Source organism: Phyllostomus hastatus, unplaced genomic scaffold, assembly GCF_019186645.2.
Source record: "Phyllostomus hastatus isolate PE091 unplaced genomic scaffold, TTU_PhHast_1.1 phas_scaffold_1066, whole genome shotgun sequence".
Classification (NCBI taxonomy): domain Eukaryota; kingdom Metazoa; phylum Chordata; class Mammalia; order Chiroptera; family Phyllostomidae; genus Phyllostomus; species Phyllostomus hastatus.
The window spans coordinates 14,868,634-14,887,462 of NW_025334004.1; the positions used below are offsets into that span (position 1 = coordinate 14,868,634).

Sequence of the window (18,829 nt, forward strand, 5' to 3'; positions counted from 1 at the left end):
CCCTACTGGGGATTGAACCTGCAACCTTTTGGTTGTGTCACAGGTGTGCACAGGTGTGCACAGGTAACCAGGTTCTTAGTGATCGAGGACAAAGAATTGAACCGAACACACAAAGTTTATAGCATAAAGAAAGAGGGGAGGTTTATTAAGTGATAGTACACACCACAGGACTCGGGAGTGAGCCAGCTCTGAGTAGAGGAAAAAGGGACACGTGGGCTGGGGGATTCTATTCTTATAGGGGCAGAAGCTCACTAGCTAGTCTTTGGCAGGCTTTTCCTGCGCAGGTACAAGGAGTTGGATTTCAAAGCTACTGCGCATGTGTGGTTTCCCATGACTTTCTTGATTGGCTACTGGAGAAGGGAGTCCCACAATGTTATTTCATTATAATGATATTATAATGAATCAGGGGTAGCGCGCAGGCAGGCGCATTCCATGATTCAGAGTTATCCCAGAAAACAGGAACAACCAGTCTTAGGGGGTCTTTGTCATGTATAGATGTTTTCTACCTCAGCCCTGCCGGGCCTCTGGAGCTTCCTTCCTGACTACCTCCTGCCTCAGTTGCATACCAATATAGGATGACATTCCAACCAACTGGGCCACATGTCCAGGGCAAGAATTGTTTTTACATTTTTAAAGGGTTGTAAAAAGGAAAAAAACAATATGTGACTGAGACCCAATTTATGAATATGTAGCGTGCAAAGCCTAAAATAATTTACTCTCTGGCCATTTATGTGAAAATTTTCCCCTACTCTGGAGTAATAACTAAAAAAACATGCATCGTGATCACCTGGAGGGCTTGTTAAAACACAGATTGTAGGGCCCCCTTCCCCAGAATTTCTAGTTATGCAGGTCTGGGGCAGAGCCTGAGAATGTGCATTTCTAGTAATTTTCCAATGATAATGATTCTATGTGCTACACTTTTTTCTTTTAATTAAATTTATTGGGTGGTATTGGTTAATATGATAATGCAAGTTTAAAGTGTACACTTCTATGGTGCAAAATCTGTGTATTGTACTGTGCCCATCGCTTAAAGTCACACCACCTTCCATTATCATATATTAGCACCCCCCACTCTCTCTGGCAACCACCATATTGCTGAGTCCATAAAGTTTTAATTTTATATCCCACGTATAAGCGAATTATATGGTTCTTGACTTTTTCTGACTAATTTATTGCATTTAGCATAACATTCTCAAGACCCATCTATGTTGATTGACCAAAAGGGCAATATTTTGTCTTTTCTTAGGGCTGAATAGTATTCCATTGTATATATGTACCATATCTTCTTTATCCAGTCATCCCTCGAAGGACACTTTGGTCGTCGCTCTACACACCACACTTGAAAGACAACTGCTTTAAAGAAAAAAGGCCTCCTCCCTGTGGTCAAAGTACTGGCTGCACTTTAATTCTCCCCCCCCACCTGCCCGTTTTTAAAAATTAAGATATAATTCATGTCACATAAATCCATCCTGTTAAAGTGCACAATTTAATGATCTGTAGTATATTCAACGAAGCTATGCAACCATCACCACTAATCCCAGAACATTTCCGTCACCCCCAAAAGAAATGGTGCAGTCACTCCTCTCTTCCCCCAGGCTCTCCCCCTCATAATCCCAATCTACTTTCTGTCTGTGGTTTTGCTTATTCTGGATATTTCATGTAAATGGAACCACATGGTATGTGGCCTTCTGTATCCGGCTTTTTTCACTTAGCATGTTTTCAAAGTTCATGTTACAACGTGTGCAATTGGACTTTAGCTGATGTCTGAACAGAAAGGTCTGTGTCTGTGAGCTAGTTTTCTTAGGATAGGAGATTTGGCTTCAGCTTTGCCTATTTCCAAAGGCAAATAGGAAAAAAATCTTACCGGAGCTCAGAAGCAGTTTCACACTGATGTTCTTTCAAAAATCAACAACTTTTCCCTTTCGTTCCCAGTTCCTTAAGCCTCCTGGCATTCCTCTCTTCTTTGTAGACAATTGCTTTTTGGAAAAAGTCTGGAGTATATAGTGGCTGTAGTTCAGAGGCACTTTTAAAATTGTTCACTCAAACTGCATCATAACTGCATTTTGTAAGGCCTCTGCTTTCTTTAAGTTGGCTCCTGGGGGATGTGGAAATAAAGTTGGTTAGAGTCACTAAAATATCTTGGTGTGGGAAGTGCTAATCCAGGCTGTGCAAGGTTTAGTGTTTGTCCTGTCCAGTAGCCCAGTTTTCAGGATTTCTTGAAAAATGAGTAAGACTTGGTGTGCCAGACAAAAAGCTGCAAATTTAGTAGGAGGGGTCGGCCAGGCAGATACATATTAGATACAGTGTGGGGGAAGCTGTGTATGAATCTGTAAAAAAACAAACAAGGGGGTGGGAACTAGGAGTTTGTAAACAGGGAATTGTACGTTTGAGTATAAATAAAGTGTATTGTACTATACAGCACAGTACATTGAAGATCTCTTAAGTGTTCATTTCAGTGTGAGCAGAATGCGTGGGTGACAGATGAGACAAAGAGAAGTATGCAGGAACCAGGACATAGAGAGGACGACGGTATGAAGAGGTTTGGGCTATGTGTCCCATAGGTAGCTGAAGCATTTTAAGAGGGAAAGCCATGAAACATAGCGTGTGCGTGTGGGGTAGAGCATCCCTGCCATGGAGTGTGAAAGGAGACCGTTTGTATTTAGCCAGATGAGAACATGGATCGAAGCGATTAGGGTGGATTTCAGAGCTATTTTTGAGGTAGAGTCAATAGAATTTTGTCCCTGGAACTTGGGGTGACAAAGCACTGTGCCTCAGGTAAAGATACTATCTCATAGAGAATTCAAGTTGCCCTAAGCTACTGTTCCGGCAGTTTGAGACCAGGAGAGGGAGCTGTGCTTCAAAACAAAAGGTATCAAAAGATTTTTAGATCGCAGTTGTTTTGTTCTTTAGGAGCGCCCAGTTACCTTCTAAAAAAAAGAACAAAACAACAAAAAAATTTGCCAGCACCATTTAGAATCACCATATTCTTTCTCTTTCTTTGCTAAACCGTGGGAATCTAGCACTTCCGCCACACTCAAGATGGCTATATCCGAGTTCGACTTTTCAATACTACACACTCTAGGTGGCCCCGCCCCCTGGTCGGACTTACTTGGCTACACTTCTCATCTACACAGTTTTGCAGCACTCAAGATGGCCCAGCTTCCTCCTACTTTTCATTGGCTGAATGCTCTGGTTTTACGTCTTCGTGGGGAGGAACTTCGATTTGATCGACAGCTATTTCGATCAATAGAAGAAGTGTAGAGGCTAGTGAAGCGCTGGAACTGGAGGACCTCTCCAAAGTATGGGAGGGTGTTTTGTCTGGGGTGGAGCTGAGCCGGAAGCGGGAGGGGGGGGGAGAGTGAAACAGGAAAAGAAGGGAAGAAGGAAGAAGAGGGAAGAGGAGGAGAGGGAGGAGGAAGAGGGTGGCGGCGGCGCCGTGGCGGAGGAGCAGGAGCAGGAGGGGGATGGAGAGGAGAAGGCTCCTGGGTGGCATGGCGCTCCTGCTCCTCCAGGCGCTGCCCAGCCCCCTGTCAGCCAGGGCTGAGCCCCCGCAGGTAAGGGGGAGGGGCGTCCGGGCCAGGCTGGGCGTCTGGGGGTCGTCGAGGCCTGGCTGGAGGGGGCTGGAGACGGCCTCGCTGATATCTGGAGGAGGCTGAAGGAGTGTTGTTGCCAAGAGTTGAGGGGTCGCGAGAGGGACACCCATGCGTAGAGTGGGCAGAATCTTAAGGGGCCCCCGGTGTTCAGCTGGGGGACACCTGTTTTGGTGTCAGGAAGGCGGCAGAGGATTGGTGCCAAGCGAATGCGGGGCCTTTGAGACGGTAGTTAGTTCAGGTGGGCTGGGGTGACTGTGGCTGGATAGCGGTGCCAAGCTGGAGCAGGTGGGGTGTATTCACCGTGGAGCAAGTCTCCTAGGCAGCGATGCCGCGTGTAGGTCAGTGCGGGTCGGGGTACGTGACTACTGAGCTAGCCTGAGAGGGGGAGGGGCTGCGAGGATATTTATTTCAAGCCAGAGTAGGGCAAATTCTGAGGGCACCATTTTTAATGGCGTTGGAGTTAAGTGGTGGGAGGCAGGACTCTTGGGACGCAGGTGGGATGAATTAGACCGGGACCCCTCAGGAGCAGGTCTTAGAAGCTCTTAGAAGCTCTCACGAGCTCTCACAGTTAGGCTGGCTGGTCTGGGAGATCCAGTCCCTGATGCTGATCTGGGCCAGCCTACGGCTATTGAGCAAATGGTGGTGCTGCAAATGGAGCACCCCAGGTTTTCTTGCTGGGTGGCTTGCTTTTTATCCAGGCAGAGAAGCTGGCTTGTGTTGATCCCAGCTCAGGCGGGCATTTCGAAACCGTAATGGGAGCGTTACTCTTGGTGCCAAGTTGGGTGGGGTGCACCAGGGGTGATCCCTCCTTCCCTCCCCTTTGGCAGGGCTTTACCATTCTATTTTCTTCGCTTTCTGTTCCCGTCCCTGTCTTTTCAAAGTCTATACAGCTTAGCACTTGAACTTAGCATTTAGCACTTGATTGTGTTGTGCTCAAGAGTAGAAGCAGAGTCCCAGCAAAAACACTTATCTTTTCCCTGGGAGTTCATGGGCTGCCTATTCACATAGGTATGCATCTTTGCTTTGCCCATTGTTATCTTTCATTTTAAATTTTTAAATGAAATAAAATTCACATAAACTATTTCAAGCCATTTAACCATTATAAAGTGAAAAAATTCTGTGGTATAGTTAGTATATTCACAATGTTGTGCAACCACCAACTCTGTCTAATTTCAAAACATTTTTATCGCCCCGATAGGAACCCCCCACCCAGCTCTCTTCTCCCTGCCCCCAGCCCCTGGCAGCCTCCCATCTGCTTTCTGTCTGTATGGATTTACCTATTCAGAATATTTCACATAAATGAATCCTACAGTGTGGCCTTTTGTGTCTGGCTCCTTTCCCTTCAGAATAATATTTTTGAGGTTCATTTATGTTGTAGCATGCACCAGTACTTTATTCTTTTTTAGGGCTGAATAATTCTCCATTGTATGGCCGTACCACAATTTGTTTATTCATTTGTCTCATGAAGTATCCTGTTTTTTCCCTCGAATATATTTGTGTATGTTGGAAATAACATGTGAAAGGAATAGAGCTCATTTTCTGGGCTAGTATATTCTGTTTTGTAGGTCTGAACCCTTCCATTTTAGGTGTTGGGGTTCTTTATTTTCCCAGTTAAAATTGAAGTAGGAGAGAGAAATAAATTTTTTGTGTCTTTTAGAAAAGTTACAACTCTTTGGACTGGTAAAATTAAGTATAAACGCTGACAGAGCAAAACATAGAACAAACCGTTGCTTTTTCCTTTGCACCTGTCTTTTTTTGTATCTCTAAGGCCGTTCCCGATGACCAATCAATAACATTGTTAGGGGGTTGATTTAAGAACCATAGGGCCTTTGGAGGTGGGTGCCCAGGGCCTATGGACTGCTTCCCCCGGATGGAGAGCAGTGGTTGTCCTAGCCAGTGGTGGGAAACAGCCATTCCCTTTCTTCTGTTTTAAATCCTCGCCCATTTCTTTAGCGGGAGGAAGGATGGCACGTGTGGAGGTTCCTTTCCATGTTATGTAAACCAGGAGGTGGCTAGAAGCTATGGGAGAGGATCTTCAATGTCATGCCCTAATTGCAGTTTGTTGAGCACAGGTCATTCTCTTATCATTTCTCTGGCGCTTCCAGTACTTATTTTGGGGAAAGGGTGGCTTTTGTACTTTGTTCCGTTTGGATGGATGCTCGCACTGACCAGCAGCTATGGTGCGGTTCCAGTTCCTGCAGAGAAGGGAAGGTTTTTGTAACAGATAGTCTCCCTCTTCCTGACCCCTCCCCCCACGCTCCCACCCCTACCTGGTACCCCTGTCTTTTTCTTTGGAGAACACTGTTGTATGTATCTGTAGTGACATTTGTGTTTTGAATTTTAACCTTTGGAATGGAAGCTATTACATAATTATTAACTCCGAAGCCACTACAATTTAGCCCATTTGGTTTGGGGTTTGATTTTTTTGTTGTTGATTTTTTGGCTTGTAGAAAGCAATAAAGAAAAAAATTCAGACACCATTTTGGCATAAGACCTGCTTCAGGTACTCCCTGTCCTTGTTTCAACAACTGGCTTCCAGCTAACTCAGGACTGAGGAGCACTCTCTGTACTCAGTCCGTGTGGAAATGGTATGGGTGCCTCACTGCATTTTCCCCCTTAAAGTGGCTCTGTCAAGTACAGCCTGTTCTTTTCAAATACATACAATATCAGAAATACATATTAGGTGCTTTGCTTTCCGTCTTACTAGCTCTGCACTTGAACAGCCATTTCTTGCCATCCTGGCTCAGGGAAGCTCATTAGCTTAGCTCCCTTCTGTGTGAGGAACAGACTTGACTCTCCTCTAGGTCACCACGATTCAGATATGAGCCCTTGAATCCATAAAGAACAAAAAAGCAGGAAGATCTCCAAATAGTAGGCCTTGGCATTTGTCTCTTCCAGTTAAATTATGATTGTGATACACAGAGTTGTTTTCTTTTTTCTATTTTTGGTTAAACTTTACCAGAAAGATCTGACTGTATTATTTAAAATAAAGATTTAGTTTAAAAAAAAAAGTCTTTTTCCGTAAAGTGAGTCAACACAAATCTCTGGAGATGTAGACCTTGCCCTTCTGCCGTGTGTGGGAAGGGGCGGTGGTCTAGTCCCCGCAGTTTTTTCCCCATCCCTCAATAGTATGCCCTTGGCCCCCCCGCCCCTTCCTTTAGTCGCTTCCATTGCCCCGGCTTTTAGTCCAGAAGGCCTTCTTTCTTCAGAATGGCGTTTCAGTGCAATCACCAACACACCTTCTTGTAGAATAGTGGAGTAGGGGACTTCCAGATTCACATTTGCTCTCCCTTGTTTTCTTAGTCTGTGTTACACACCAAAGTGCGCCCTTGTTGAAAATTAATGCCTTGAGTTTCTGCAAATCCTTTCAGGAGAATTCGGCAAACACCTACGGAAATGTCCCCTCTTTGAAGCAGGCTTTTATTATAGCTAGACACTGGGAATCCTTGTCCTCAAAGAGCTGGTAGCCTTGTTTGGAAGACAGGTAACACAAAGTTATTTGTAACCCGAGGGACAGCGCTGTTAAGAGAAGTGTGGACAACCGATTCTGCTAGAGCTGGGGGTGGGGGTATTTAGGGAAAGTTTCATGAAGGAAGAGGCATTTGGATGGGCTCTGAGTCAGGACAAGTATGGTGTCTGTGGACCAGGAAGGGGGAAGCCCATTCCAGTGTGCAAGTGGGGAGACCTGGAAGGTGGGCTGTGGCTGGGTGGTGAAGGAGGCCTTCTACCCATGCAGCGGGGCAGTGCTGTCCAGCAGAACTCACTGTAATGCTGAAGTGACCTGTACAGGTCTGTGCCGTTCGTTTTGGTGGCCACTTAGCCACATGTGGCAAATGTGGCTAGGATAACCGAGGCACTGCATTTTTAATGACATTTAGTTTTTTATGTCAATGTTCTTGAGATATAATTAACACGTCAAAAGTTTCACCCTTTTAAAGTGTACATAAAATATCTTTTTAGTAAGTCACAGAGTTGTTGCCTGTCACCACTGTCTAATTTTAGGACATTTCCATTCATCCCATAAAGAAACCCCGTAGCCATTAGCAGTCCCTCCTCGTTTCGCCCCTACCTCCCCCAGCCCCCGACAACCTCTGACCTACTTTCTGTCTCTGTGGATTTGCCTGTTCTGGACATTCCGTATAAGTGGAATCACACACTTCCGTGGTCCCTTATGACTGGCTTTTTGCACTTAGCGTAATGTGTCTGAGGTTCATCCATGTCCATAGGTCAGTATATCATTGCATGCATCAGTATTTTATCCCTTTTTGTGGCCGATCACCATGCAGTTGTAGGAATGCACCACGATTTATTTATCCGTTCCTCAGTTGATGGTCATTTGGGCTGTTTCCACTTCTGGGTTGTTATGAATGATGCTGCTGTGAGCGCATGCACAGGTGCTTTGTGTGGACATCTGTTTTCCTTTCCCCTGGATGTGTGCCTGACAGTGGGGTCGCTGGGGCGTGTGGTAGCCCCATAGGTACCCTTTGAGGAACTGCCAGGCTGTTTTTCAAAGTGGTATGATAAGTTTAATTTTAACTCATTTAAATGAGAAAGCTACATGTGCCTCGGGACTGCACATGAGACGATGCAGATCTCACAGCCTTCCGGAGTGGGTGGGTGAGGGGGTACAGTGGAACAGAGTGGTGAGGCCTTGAGCTCAGGGGATGGGCCACCTGAGTTCCAAACTTGACCCTTCTGCTTACTGTCCTTGAGCAAATTATTTGAACGTCCTGAATCTTGCTCACTCTCCGATGTGTTGGCTTCTGTTACCAGTCAGCCCTGCTTTGTCAGCCAGCATCAGACATTTCGAAAACATTTTTTTGGCCTGTGGTTTAGCAAGCAGGTGAGCCCTCCCTAAGTCACCCAATCTTGAACTTTCTTTTTCCTTACTTTGTTCTGCCCTTGTGGTTTTACTTGAAGAACATGTTTGTTTATTCCCCAGTGAAGGCGATGGCCAGTTACTTTCTTTTTTCAGTCTCCTCGGTCCCATAACCAGTCTGAATTGAGTCACGAACTTAGAACGTTTTCCTTTCCCCACTCTAAGTCTCGGCTCTGCTCTCGTTTTCGACCTCACGGGCAGGCATTATTCGATCCCCCACACGCTCCGTCAGTCGCCGTGAGGGCTGCTGACTCCCCTGGACCTCAGGAAGGCAGTGTCTAGGGGAGAGCCCTCCCTTCAGGCCCCAGGAGGTAGCTCAGTGTGGGTGCTGGGCACTAGCTAGCAACTCTTTATGGCTCTCTGTGGCTACCTTAGATGGCTTTGGATTAAAAATTCCAGCTGCCTGTTGAATTCCTGTCCATCTATATGCCCTAGAGGGCCTCTTTCCTTCCTGCCTTAAATAGGACTGACACTTAAGGGGCCATCAGGTGCATGATATCGGTTTAGTCCTTACCCTGCGACCCCAGTCCTGGGCACTGCCAGGGCCACTGATCGCACAATAACTTCAGAGACAGTAAGAGCAGCTACTGAGTGACAGGGAGCCGTCACAGTGTGTCGTGGTGCCCTGTCTGCCTGCTCAGTGGCATCCTACAGACTGGCTGTGGGCACTTCCCTTTTAAAAATCCTCTGTATTTCCACTAGGTGGAGCAAAGTCTGGCCAAAAAGCTGCATGCAATGTGGAAACCACAAACAGACAAATACAAACAAATCCAGAACATTGCAATGTGGGAAGTACGTAGAGGGGAAACATATCTCATCCTATTGAATTCTACTACTTGTTGATACAGTTCTGGGCTCTCCCAGTGTGGGAATTAAAGTAGGTCATTCTCCCAGACTTGTGGATCGCCAGTCTTGCATGGCCTGGGTTTCTGGGATACTCACACGTACTCAACTACATTCCCATAGCCTTGACTTATTTACTTTGGGCTTTCTCCTTTCCATACTTTCTTCTGTGGGAAAACAGATGAGCTGTGTATGTATCGCCTGTTCCTGGTGCCATCATCACCCTTGGAGGGCCATGGCCAAGTTTTGATTCACGGTCTTAGGTGTTGTAAAGAATTTAATTTAAAATTGTTTTGGAAGAGGTAAAAGGGAATGTAAGACGTTGCAAGAATATTTGTGGCTGGGAAGGGAGGGACCTAGAGTGCAGTTATAAAAACACGTCTGTTCTGATCTTTAAATATCAAGCAAGACCGATCTTATGTTGTAACACTGTTTTATTACACATCCTTGCAGATCCGAGGCATCCATTCATGGAGCAGATATTTATGTTTTTAAAAATTCGACTTTTTTTGTTTTTTGGTTTGCCCTTTCCTAAATTATCTTCCTCACCTGCACGTGGCAATTTCCTTCCAGTTGTATTAAAAACCAATTTAACATAGAAATAACAACCCCCTCCCCCCCAAACTTCATTCATTGATCGGACCTCATTATTTTCCCTCTTAGTGGTTTATTTGGGTGAGAAAGCTAATCTTTGGCTTTTTACATTGGGATGTTGGAGCATTGCAGCTCTTACGGACTTGAGTGGTATGAGAGTTGAATAGTGTGAGAGGTTCATCCTGTGTACTCTCTTTTTACTGGAGACCTTTGTCTTTAAATATGCAGATCCTCTTGCTGCCTTTGCAGGGGGTGGGGGAGGTGGAAGACCCGTCTCCAGTCTGATTTGGCACGAAGTCCACTATGACTGTCTTTCCATTTTCCTTCCGCAGACCTGATTGTTGCTCTTGGTACTTTTTATCTTTTCGCGTCAGATTTTACTTTATTTTAATTTATTTTAAACGATATTATTTATTGATTTTTTGAGATTTTTTAATAATAAATCAAAATAATCAAAATAAATCAAAATAATGAATCAAAATAATCATTATTTTTTTAAAGATTTAATTTGTTTATTTTTAGAGGGGAAGGGAGGGAGATAGACAGAGAGAAATATCAATATGCGGTTGCTGGGGGTTATGGCCTGCAACCCAGGCATGTACCCTGGCTAGGAATCGAACCTGGGACACTTTGGTTCCCAGTCCGCGCTCAATCCACTGAGCTACGCCAGCCAGCCAGGGCTTATTTATTGATTTTTAGAGAGGACGGAGAACCAGGGAAAAAAAACATCGACGTGTGAGTGAAATGTTGATTGGTTGCCTCTCGCGTTCACCCCACGCGGGGACCAGGCCTGCCACCCAGGCTCGCGTCCTGACCGGAAATGGAGCTGGCGACCTCTCGCTTCGCAGGACAGTGCTCAACCCACTGAGCCACATTGGTCAGGGCACGTCAGTTTTTAATTACACAAAAATAACATGTGCTCATAACAGTGGTAAGTAATACAGAAATACAGCAATGCTAGAGTAAAAAGTGAAAGTCTGTGGTTGGTTGTGTAGTTTTGGTGGTTTTTCGGCTTCTGCCTGTGTAGACAGGGTGGGGCAAAAGTAGGTTTACAGCTGTGAGTACGCAAAACAGTTTATTCTTACATTATTACTTATTAACTAATGTATTATTTGTATTACAACTGTAAACTTACTTTTGTCTCACACTTTAGTAATAAAATTTATATATATACACTTATTTATACATACAGATAACTCATATGTAAATGTAAAGTTGGTGGTATGTGTAGGGTTCTTTATATCCTTTCACCTTTTTAAAAACAGAAATGGGATTCTGGCCCTGGCTGGTGTTGCTCAGTGGATTGAGTGCCAGCCTGTGAACTGAAAGGTCACCAGTTCGATTCCTAGTTAGGGCATATGCCTGGGTTGCGGGCCAGGTTCCCTGGGGGATGTGCAAGAGGCAACTGATTGATGTATCTCTTGCACATCAATGTTTCTCTCCTCCTCTTTCTAACTCCCTTCCCCTATCTCTAAAGATAAATAAATAAAATCTTTTTTTTTTTTTAAAGATTTTATTTGTTTATTTTTAGAAAGGGAAGGGAGGGAGATAGAGAGAGAGAGAGAGAGACATCAATGTGCGGTTGCTGGGGGTTCTGGCCTGCAACCCAGGAATGTACCCTGGCTGGGAATCGAACCTGGGACACTAATAAATAAAATCTTAAAAAAGAAAATGGGGCGCTGGCCAGTTACCTCAGGTGGTTAGAGCATTGTCCTGATACACCAAGGTTGTGGCTTTGATCCCGGGCAGGGCACAAACAAGAATCAACCAATGAATGTGTAAATAAGTGGAACAATAAATTGCTATTTATATCTCTCTTAAATCAATAAAACATTTTCAAAGTCTATTAAAATAAATTAAAAATGGCATAATTTATATGTAGCATTTTACAATATGTACTTTTTAAAAACCTTATATTGTAGACTTCCATATCACATTATAATTCTGATGGGTTTTTTTATTTTTATTTTTAAAGATTTTATATTTTAGAGAGAGGGGAAGGGAGGGAGAAAGAGATTTGAGATACATAGATTGGTTGCCTCTCACGCTTCCACAGCTGGGGAGCTGCCCCGCAACCCAGGCACGTGCCCTGACTGGGAATTGAATCAGCGAACTTTTGGTTTGCAGACCAGCACTCAGTCCACTGAGCCACACCAGCCAGGGCTTAACCACTTTTTTACAGATGAACATACATTGCGTCCAGGTTCTTTCCAGGTAAACATTGTTGAGCTTATTTCTGTCTGCGGTTGTGCTAGATTCCTAGAAGTGGCATTGTGGACTGTGAGGTTAGAGGGTGTGACGTTTGTGGTCGATAGTGCCAGGTTGCTCTCCAGTGGTTCTATCAGTTTACACTCCCGTCACTGGGGTATGCAAGGGCTCACTTCGCCAAAGGGTGAGCAGCATTTCTTGAACTACGTCCCATGCTTGTCCTTGAAGATATCTTCTGATTCTTAACATGGGTACCAGGGGAACCTTTCACTTTACTTCCTTGGGAGGCTGTAGGTCTCTGGTTTGCTTAGCTCCCGGTCTCCTCCCTGTCTGCAAACCAGTTGCTCCCTTTGCTGTGGAGGAGGATTCACCCGAGGACAGGGAGCCTGTAGCTGAAGAAGGGCAAAATGCCTGCTCAGGTCCTGAAGGAAGTGGTCTGTGGTCCCCTGGAACCACAGTGTTGGCAGGGGGCCCGGGGTTGTTGCTCAGTTGCTGTGTGGCACACAAGTCTAATTGCGTGCCCAGCGAACCACCTGCTTGCTCGGGGTGGTCGTCCCAGGAAGGACGCTTGGAAGTAGCATTGCCGAGAGTGCAGACTCTGGAGCCGGACTACCTCCATACGATTTTGGGCTAGTTAGTGAACTCAGTTTTCTCATCTGTACAGTGCGATGATAGCCCCTAGCTTATAGGGTTATTGTGAAGGTAAATTGAGTCAATACTTACAAAGCACTTAGAACAGTACCTGCCACATAGTACTTACTTGGTGAATGTTAGCCTCTGCTCAGTTGTTGCTGTTGTGTACTGGGAACATTCAAGGCTTCCCTATTTCCTGGCTGAACCAACATCCGTTTCCAGTGGAGGGATTTAAGGATAGATTTTCGGTTCACTCCTAGTCCAGAAGGCATGTACCTCGCTTTCCATATATCACTAACCTCGGCAATCAGATGAGAGGTGGTTTTCCAGCAATTGTGTTCTGTTGATAAAGTAGGAACTTATTCTTAGAGCAAGGTAAGTTAGAATATACGTATACTGTTATTCTGCTTTGTACATGCTTTCTTGAGTGGAGAAAAGATGGGGGCTGGGGGCTCCCACCAGCAAGGAGGTGTGCTCTTGTCTCAAGTGTGGGAGTGGTGGTTCTCACCCATCCTGACTGCAGAGCTGGACCACGTGCAGCTCGGTCTGCTCTGGGACACCGTGTACTGTTCTGAGTGAGGTGCTTGCTCTCTGAGGCTTGACGCCGACCCCCACCTCCGCTTGGTACATCCTGTTCTGAGGTGAAGACGGTTTCTGAGGGATTTTTTTGGTTTTGTTTTTGTAATAACAGCATTATTGAGCTATAATTCACATACCATAAAAATCATACTTTTAGAATGTATAGTTCAGTGATTTCAGTATATTGACAGGGTTGCGTTACCACTACCACAATCTGGTTTCAGGACGTTTTCATCACCTCGAAAAGGAATACGGTACTAGCAGTCATTGTCCACTCCCCTCCTGGCCGCCCCAGGCCCCTGGCGACCACCAGTCTACTTTCTGTCGATGGACTTCCCCATTCCGGACATTTCGTGTAAATGGAACCATACACCATATGGTTTTTTGTGACTGGGTTATTTCACTTAGCATAATATTTTCAAGGTTCATTCATGTTGTAGCATGTGTCAGTATTTCATTTCTTTCTATGGCCAATTAGTATCCTGTTATATGGGTGTAACACATTTATCTCTTCAGTTGATGAATTGGGCTATTTGCACTTTTGGGCTATTATGAATAACGCTTCTATGAATATTGGTGTACAGGGTTGTTTGTTTTTTAAGGTTTTATTTATTCACTTATTTATTTTTAAAGACAGGGGAAGGGAAGGAGAACGAGAGGGAGTGAAACATCAATGTCTGGTTGCCTCTTGCACCCCCTACTGGGGACCTGGCCCAAAACCTGGGCATGTGGTCTAACTGGGAATCGAACCAGAGACCCTTTTGTTCACAGGCCAGCACTCAATCCACTGAGCCACACGAGCCAGGGCTAGTGTACAAGTTTATGTGTGGACATACGTTTTCATTCTCCTGGGTATATACCTAGGAGTAGAGTTGCTAGGCCACACGGTCCCTGTGTTGAACCTTTGAGGAACCGCCGGGCTGCTTTCCACAGCAGCTGTTCCGTTATACATCCCACGGACAGTGTACGAGGGTTGCAGTTTCTCCACACCATCTCCAACACTTGGCTGTCTTTTACCATGTTTTGCTGTGTATAATGTGCACCTACGGTTTTGTGCGCACTACACATGGGATTATTATACCTATGGTATGTAGTCATTATACCCATTATAATGTCCATCCTTATTTTTTCCCCTCAAAAATTTGGGCAAAAAGGTGCACATTATGCATGGCAAAATACGGTAGATCATAACCAACCTAGTGGGTGTGAAGTAGTATTGCTGGTTCTGATTTGCATTTTTCTAATAATCAGTGATTGAACAGCCTTTCATATTCTTATTGACCATTTGTGTGTCTCGTCTGGAGAAATGCTTGTTTGATTTTTGGCCTGTTTTAAAGTCTCTTATCTGACTGAAGGGAAAGGGGTCACTTCAGGGAACCCCAGTGAGTGACTGCCCGGGGGGGGGGAGGATTTTCCTTTCAACTAGATTCAGGGCTCTGGCCGAGCCACCACCTGTTCTCAGGACCCTGACCAGCAGCTGGACCACTTCCATCAGCCTTGTCCAGAGACCGCCCCTGGCTGCCATGTCTGTGATGAGAGGCCCATGTGGTCACAGAAGCCTGCGCGGGGTGGGGGGGGGTGGGAGGGTGGGGTTGTTTTGGAGATTCACAATGCACATGCTCTGTGAGTAGCCTCTGGAGAATATTACAGTTAAGCCTAATCAGTCCCTTGTCAGATAAATGATTTGCAAATATTTTCTCCCATTCTATGTTGTTTTTTCACGTTCTTGATGGTGTCATTTGAAGCATAACTTTTTTTTTGAAGCATAACTTTTTAGTTTTGCCAGAGTTCAGCTTATGTGTTTTCTTCTTTTGTCACTTGAACTTTTGGTGCGCTAGTTCTTTTTTTTGTTTTTATTTATTTGATTTAATCTTTATTGTATTTTTTTCCCATTACCGTTTCATCCCCTATACTCCTCTCCCCCCAGCAATCACCACCCTGTTGTCCTGTCCATGAGTCCTTTTTCCTTTTTGCTCAGTCCCTCCACCCCCCACCTCCCCACCCTCCCCAGCTATCCTCCTGCTCTCTATCTCTGAGTCTGTCCTGATTTTCTCTGTTAGTTCAGTTTGTTCATTCGATTCTGCATGTGAGTGAAATTGTAAGGTATTTGTCTTTCTCTGATTGGCTTATTTCACTTAGCTTAATGTTCTCCAGGTCCATCCATGCTATTGCAAAGGGTAAAATTTTCTTCTTTTTTACAGACGAGTAGTATTTTATCATGTAAATGCCCCATAGTTATTTTATCCGGAGAAAAAAAGAATTAACCCATGTACCCATCGGTAACTTCAACAATTTATTGTCATGGCCAGTCTTGTTTTGTCTGTATCCATCCACTTTCATTTCCATTCATCCCCAGTGAAATTGTTTTGAAGCAAATCTTATGAAATCAACCATAAATCGTTCCATTTGAATCTCTAAGAAATAAAAGGATTCTGTTCCCCAAAATAACCACCCTACCATATCATGCCCTAAAAAATGGAAAGTTATTCCTTAATATCATAGGATAGGATCTTGCATGGGAGAATTTAAATTACATTCTTGGTAAAACTACTATCAGGACATTTAGCTAATTATGACAGCTCTTCAGTTTTCATAAGTAATTAACCCTCAGTAAGTATTCCACTACTTTAAAAACCGTTCTCTACGATACCTTTCAAGAATGCTTCTCCAACCACAGCTTTCTCCTTTTTCTCCTTTTTCCTTTTTTTTTCTTTTTACTTAAACAGGTCTAGCGGTGGAGTTTTAATCACAGCAAACCCTGTTTTTCACCCCCTCAAAACTTTTTTTTGTCATTTTGTTTGACACACATCCATTTCCAAATTCTGCCTAGTATATAAAGTGAAATATTAACTTACGACTTTTGCCCTCGGTTTCTAGTGTAGAGAGAATTTTTGCAAAAATCCTCCCCTTATCTGACATTGCACAAATGTTCAGAGAAACCTGGGAAAACGAGGAGACCCCATGAACGTAATTCTCCTTGTCCAGCTCTCCAGCGGTGTCAGCTGGGTGCCCCTGTCCCATGCCTGGCTGGCCGTGCCCACCCTCAAGGTAGAGTATTGGGGTTTCACAGCAGATGTGCAGTGTTGCTGAGGGAGAAACAGAACGCAGGGTGTGGGGGCTGAAAGACACTGTAGAGATAGTGGTGCTATGGAAGAAAATTCAGTGAAAGAGTCTACTGTTCCGAGTGGAGCAGACTTGGGGCTGAACAGACCTTCTTTCTCACTGTGGGACTGTTCAGAGGCTTCATGCAGAGCACTGCGCACCGGGAGTTCCCAGAAGAGACGGTAGCCCTCTGTGACCCCCTGGGCCTCTTACAGCAGGAACGGCTGCCTCAGTGGTCTCTGGACAGTGCTGAAAGAAGTGATGATGGTGCAGAGCAGTCAGGTAATACTAGGTCCAGGGCCGTGAGAATAGGTGGCCACATGGCTAGTCCCGAATGCCAGATCCCTGACAGAATCTAGTCGAAAGGTAAATTTCCCTCTGGGCAGTCACTGGCTGGGGTTCCCAGGGATGACCTCTGTCCCTTTCGTCAGAAACCCTAGGTCTCACTCCTGGGTCACTCACACTTTCAGACCTTCAGTAGACTTGTCTGACAAGTGGGGCTCATAACTGCCTAGCCCTGTCACCAGCCGATGTAAGGAATGACTAAAATGGATATGAAAATAGTTTATAAACCTCGAGTTCTCTGCAAGGATGATGATTTATTGTGTTTGTTCCTTGCTGGTTAGTGCTACCTTTTCTGCAATATTGAGCATACCTTGGCTAGAACGTGCATCTTGAGCAAAGCGAAAGACTTTGGAACAGCCTTGGCTGGTGTGGCTCAGTGGATTGAGCTCTGGCCTGCGAACCAAAGGGTCGCCGGTTTGATTCCCAGTCAGGGCACATGCCTGGGTTGTAGGCCAGGTCCCCATGGGGGGCAAATGGGGGACAACCACACATTGATGTTCTTCTCCCTCTCTTTCTCCCTCCCTCCCCCTCTGTCTGAAAATAAATAAAATCTTTAAAAAAAGACAGACAGACAGACTTTGGACCAATGGATATAGGTGCTAAGATGTGGACACCTGCAGATTTTTTTCGGGGAGGAAGAGTGGCTGGTGCTGACACTCCTTGCTGTAATGGGGGATGTTTTCTCAAAGTCACTTCCAGTTTTTTTCCTCCTAGGCCTTACACCTATATGGTGGCGTCTCTCTGCCCACTTCTGCTTTGGTGCAGTGATTTCTTCATGACTTGAACCTCAGGTCAAGGCGTTTTAAAAGGAGGCTTGCCTACTGCTGTCATCCAGCGTTGCCTCACACGCTGTGCCCTGGGAGGGAGGGAGGGAGGGAGGGAGGGAGTGCGGGCTTCAGGTGGGCCTGTGATTGGGCGGTGAACGACCATAGGACCGGTGTACCCTGCATCTGGTATGATACCATCTCCAGATTCGCCCCCTGTAGTCATCATTTTACTTGGGGTGTGGGTGTGTGTGTTCCAGGAATTTTCCCACTTCCTACAACTTACGGGAAGGATAACCTGAATGTTTTCCTCTAGCGTTTTGAAATCTTAGAGCTGGAATAGATTGGTTACCGCATAGCCTAAGGAGGGAAGAGGTAATATTTGATTTACATAAGATCCAGGAAGAGAGGGAAGGCATGGGGCCGGGAGCTGTGTTTCCAAATAGATCTTACTAAGTTTCATAATCCCTCGCGCAGAAAAGGCACCTGACTTCCAGGTGTTGCCGATGGGGTTATCTGGGGAATGGTAGACAAAACCAGGGATAGCTTCATCCTGCTCATCGTTGAGAAACAAGTGTCGGGGATTTAGATCACGGCCCGGCTCTGCCTTGAGGAAGGGACTTTTACTTTTGAGGTGGCTTAAGTACCTTAAGTCCCTGAGCTGAGAGATTAGAAGTGTCCAGATAATGAGATCCCCAGAGGGTTTCCCACTTCCCGCATCAAACCCCAGGAGCTGAGAGTAATAGCCAGGTATTCTCCTGATCCTTAGAGCTGGAATAGATTTGGTGACCGCATAGCCTAAGGAGGGAAGAGGTAATATTTGATTTACATACGTCTCCCTGACATTTGGGGATTTGGCTGTAGGCTTCATTTTTACAGTCTTCTCTGTAGTCAAGAAGTCTGTTCATCCGAGTAACCATCTTTTCTTGAGGGCTTATTTTGTGCAAGGCATTGCTTAGTATTGTGAGGGACACAGAAGTGAAAGTTTGCATCTTGCCCTTAAACTGCTTGAATTTTAGAAGAGGAGATAAGCCTGAGAATAAAGAACTTTGCTGAGTTTATGAATACAGAGAAGGGTGAGTGGGTTTTCGTATAGAAGCACAACCAAGATGGCTTCTCTCTGGACAGTGTGAATGGTTGCTTTTAGGACCTTAAACCCAGCGGACCTGGAGCTGCTTCCAGGGACTCAGAGTCGGCGTGTCTTGAATGAAATGGCTTCCACGTTAGTCCTTTCTGTGTGCCTGCCACCTGTTGCATTCCTGTTCCCACCGAACGTGGACCACGTCTCT

The 18,829-nt window shown here is 45.2% G+C and overlaps 1 protein-coding gene across 1 annotated transcript in view; it reads left to right on the plus strand.

The window, feature by feature from the left end:
* The first annotated feature begins 3,356 nt into the window (after positions 1-3,356).
* Positions 3,357-18,829, plus strand: part of WBP1L (WW domain binding protein 1 like) — a 56,245-nt gene continuing 40,772 nt past the window's right edge. The window contains exon 1 of the mRNA XM_045854158.1: positions 3,357-3,554. Within this exon, the coding sequence (XP_045710114.1) occupies positions 3,465-3,554 (90 nt within the window). The 5' untranslated portion in view covers positions 3,357-3,464. The remainder of the gene's footprint in view (positions 3,555-18,829) is intronic.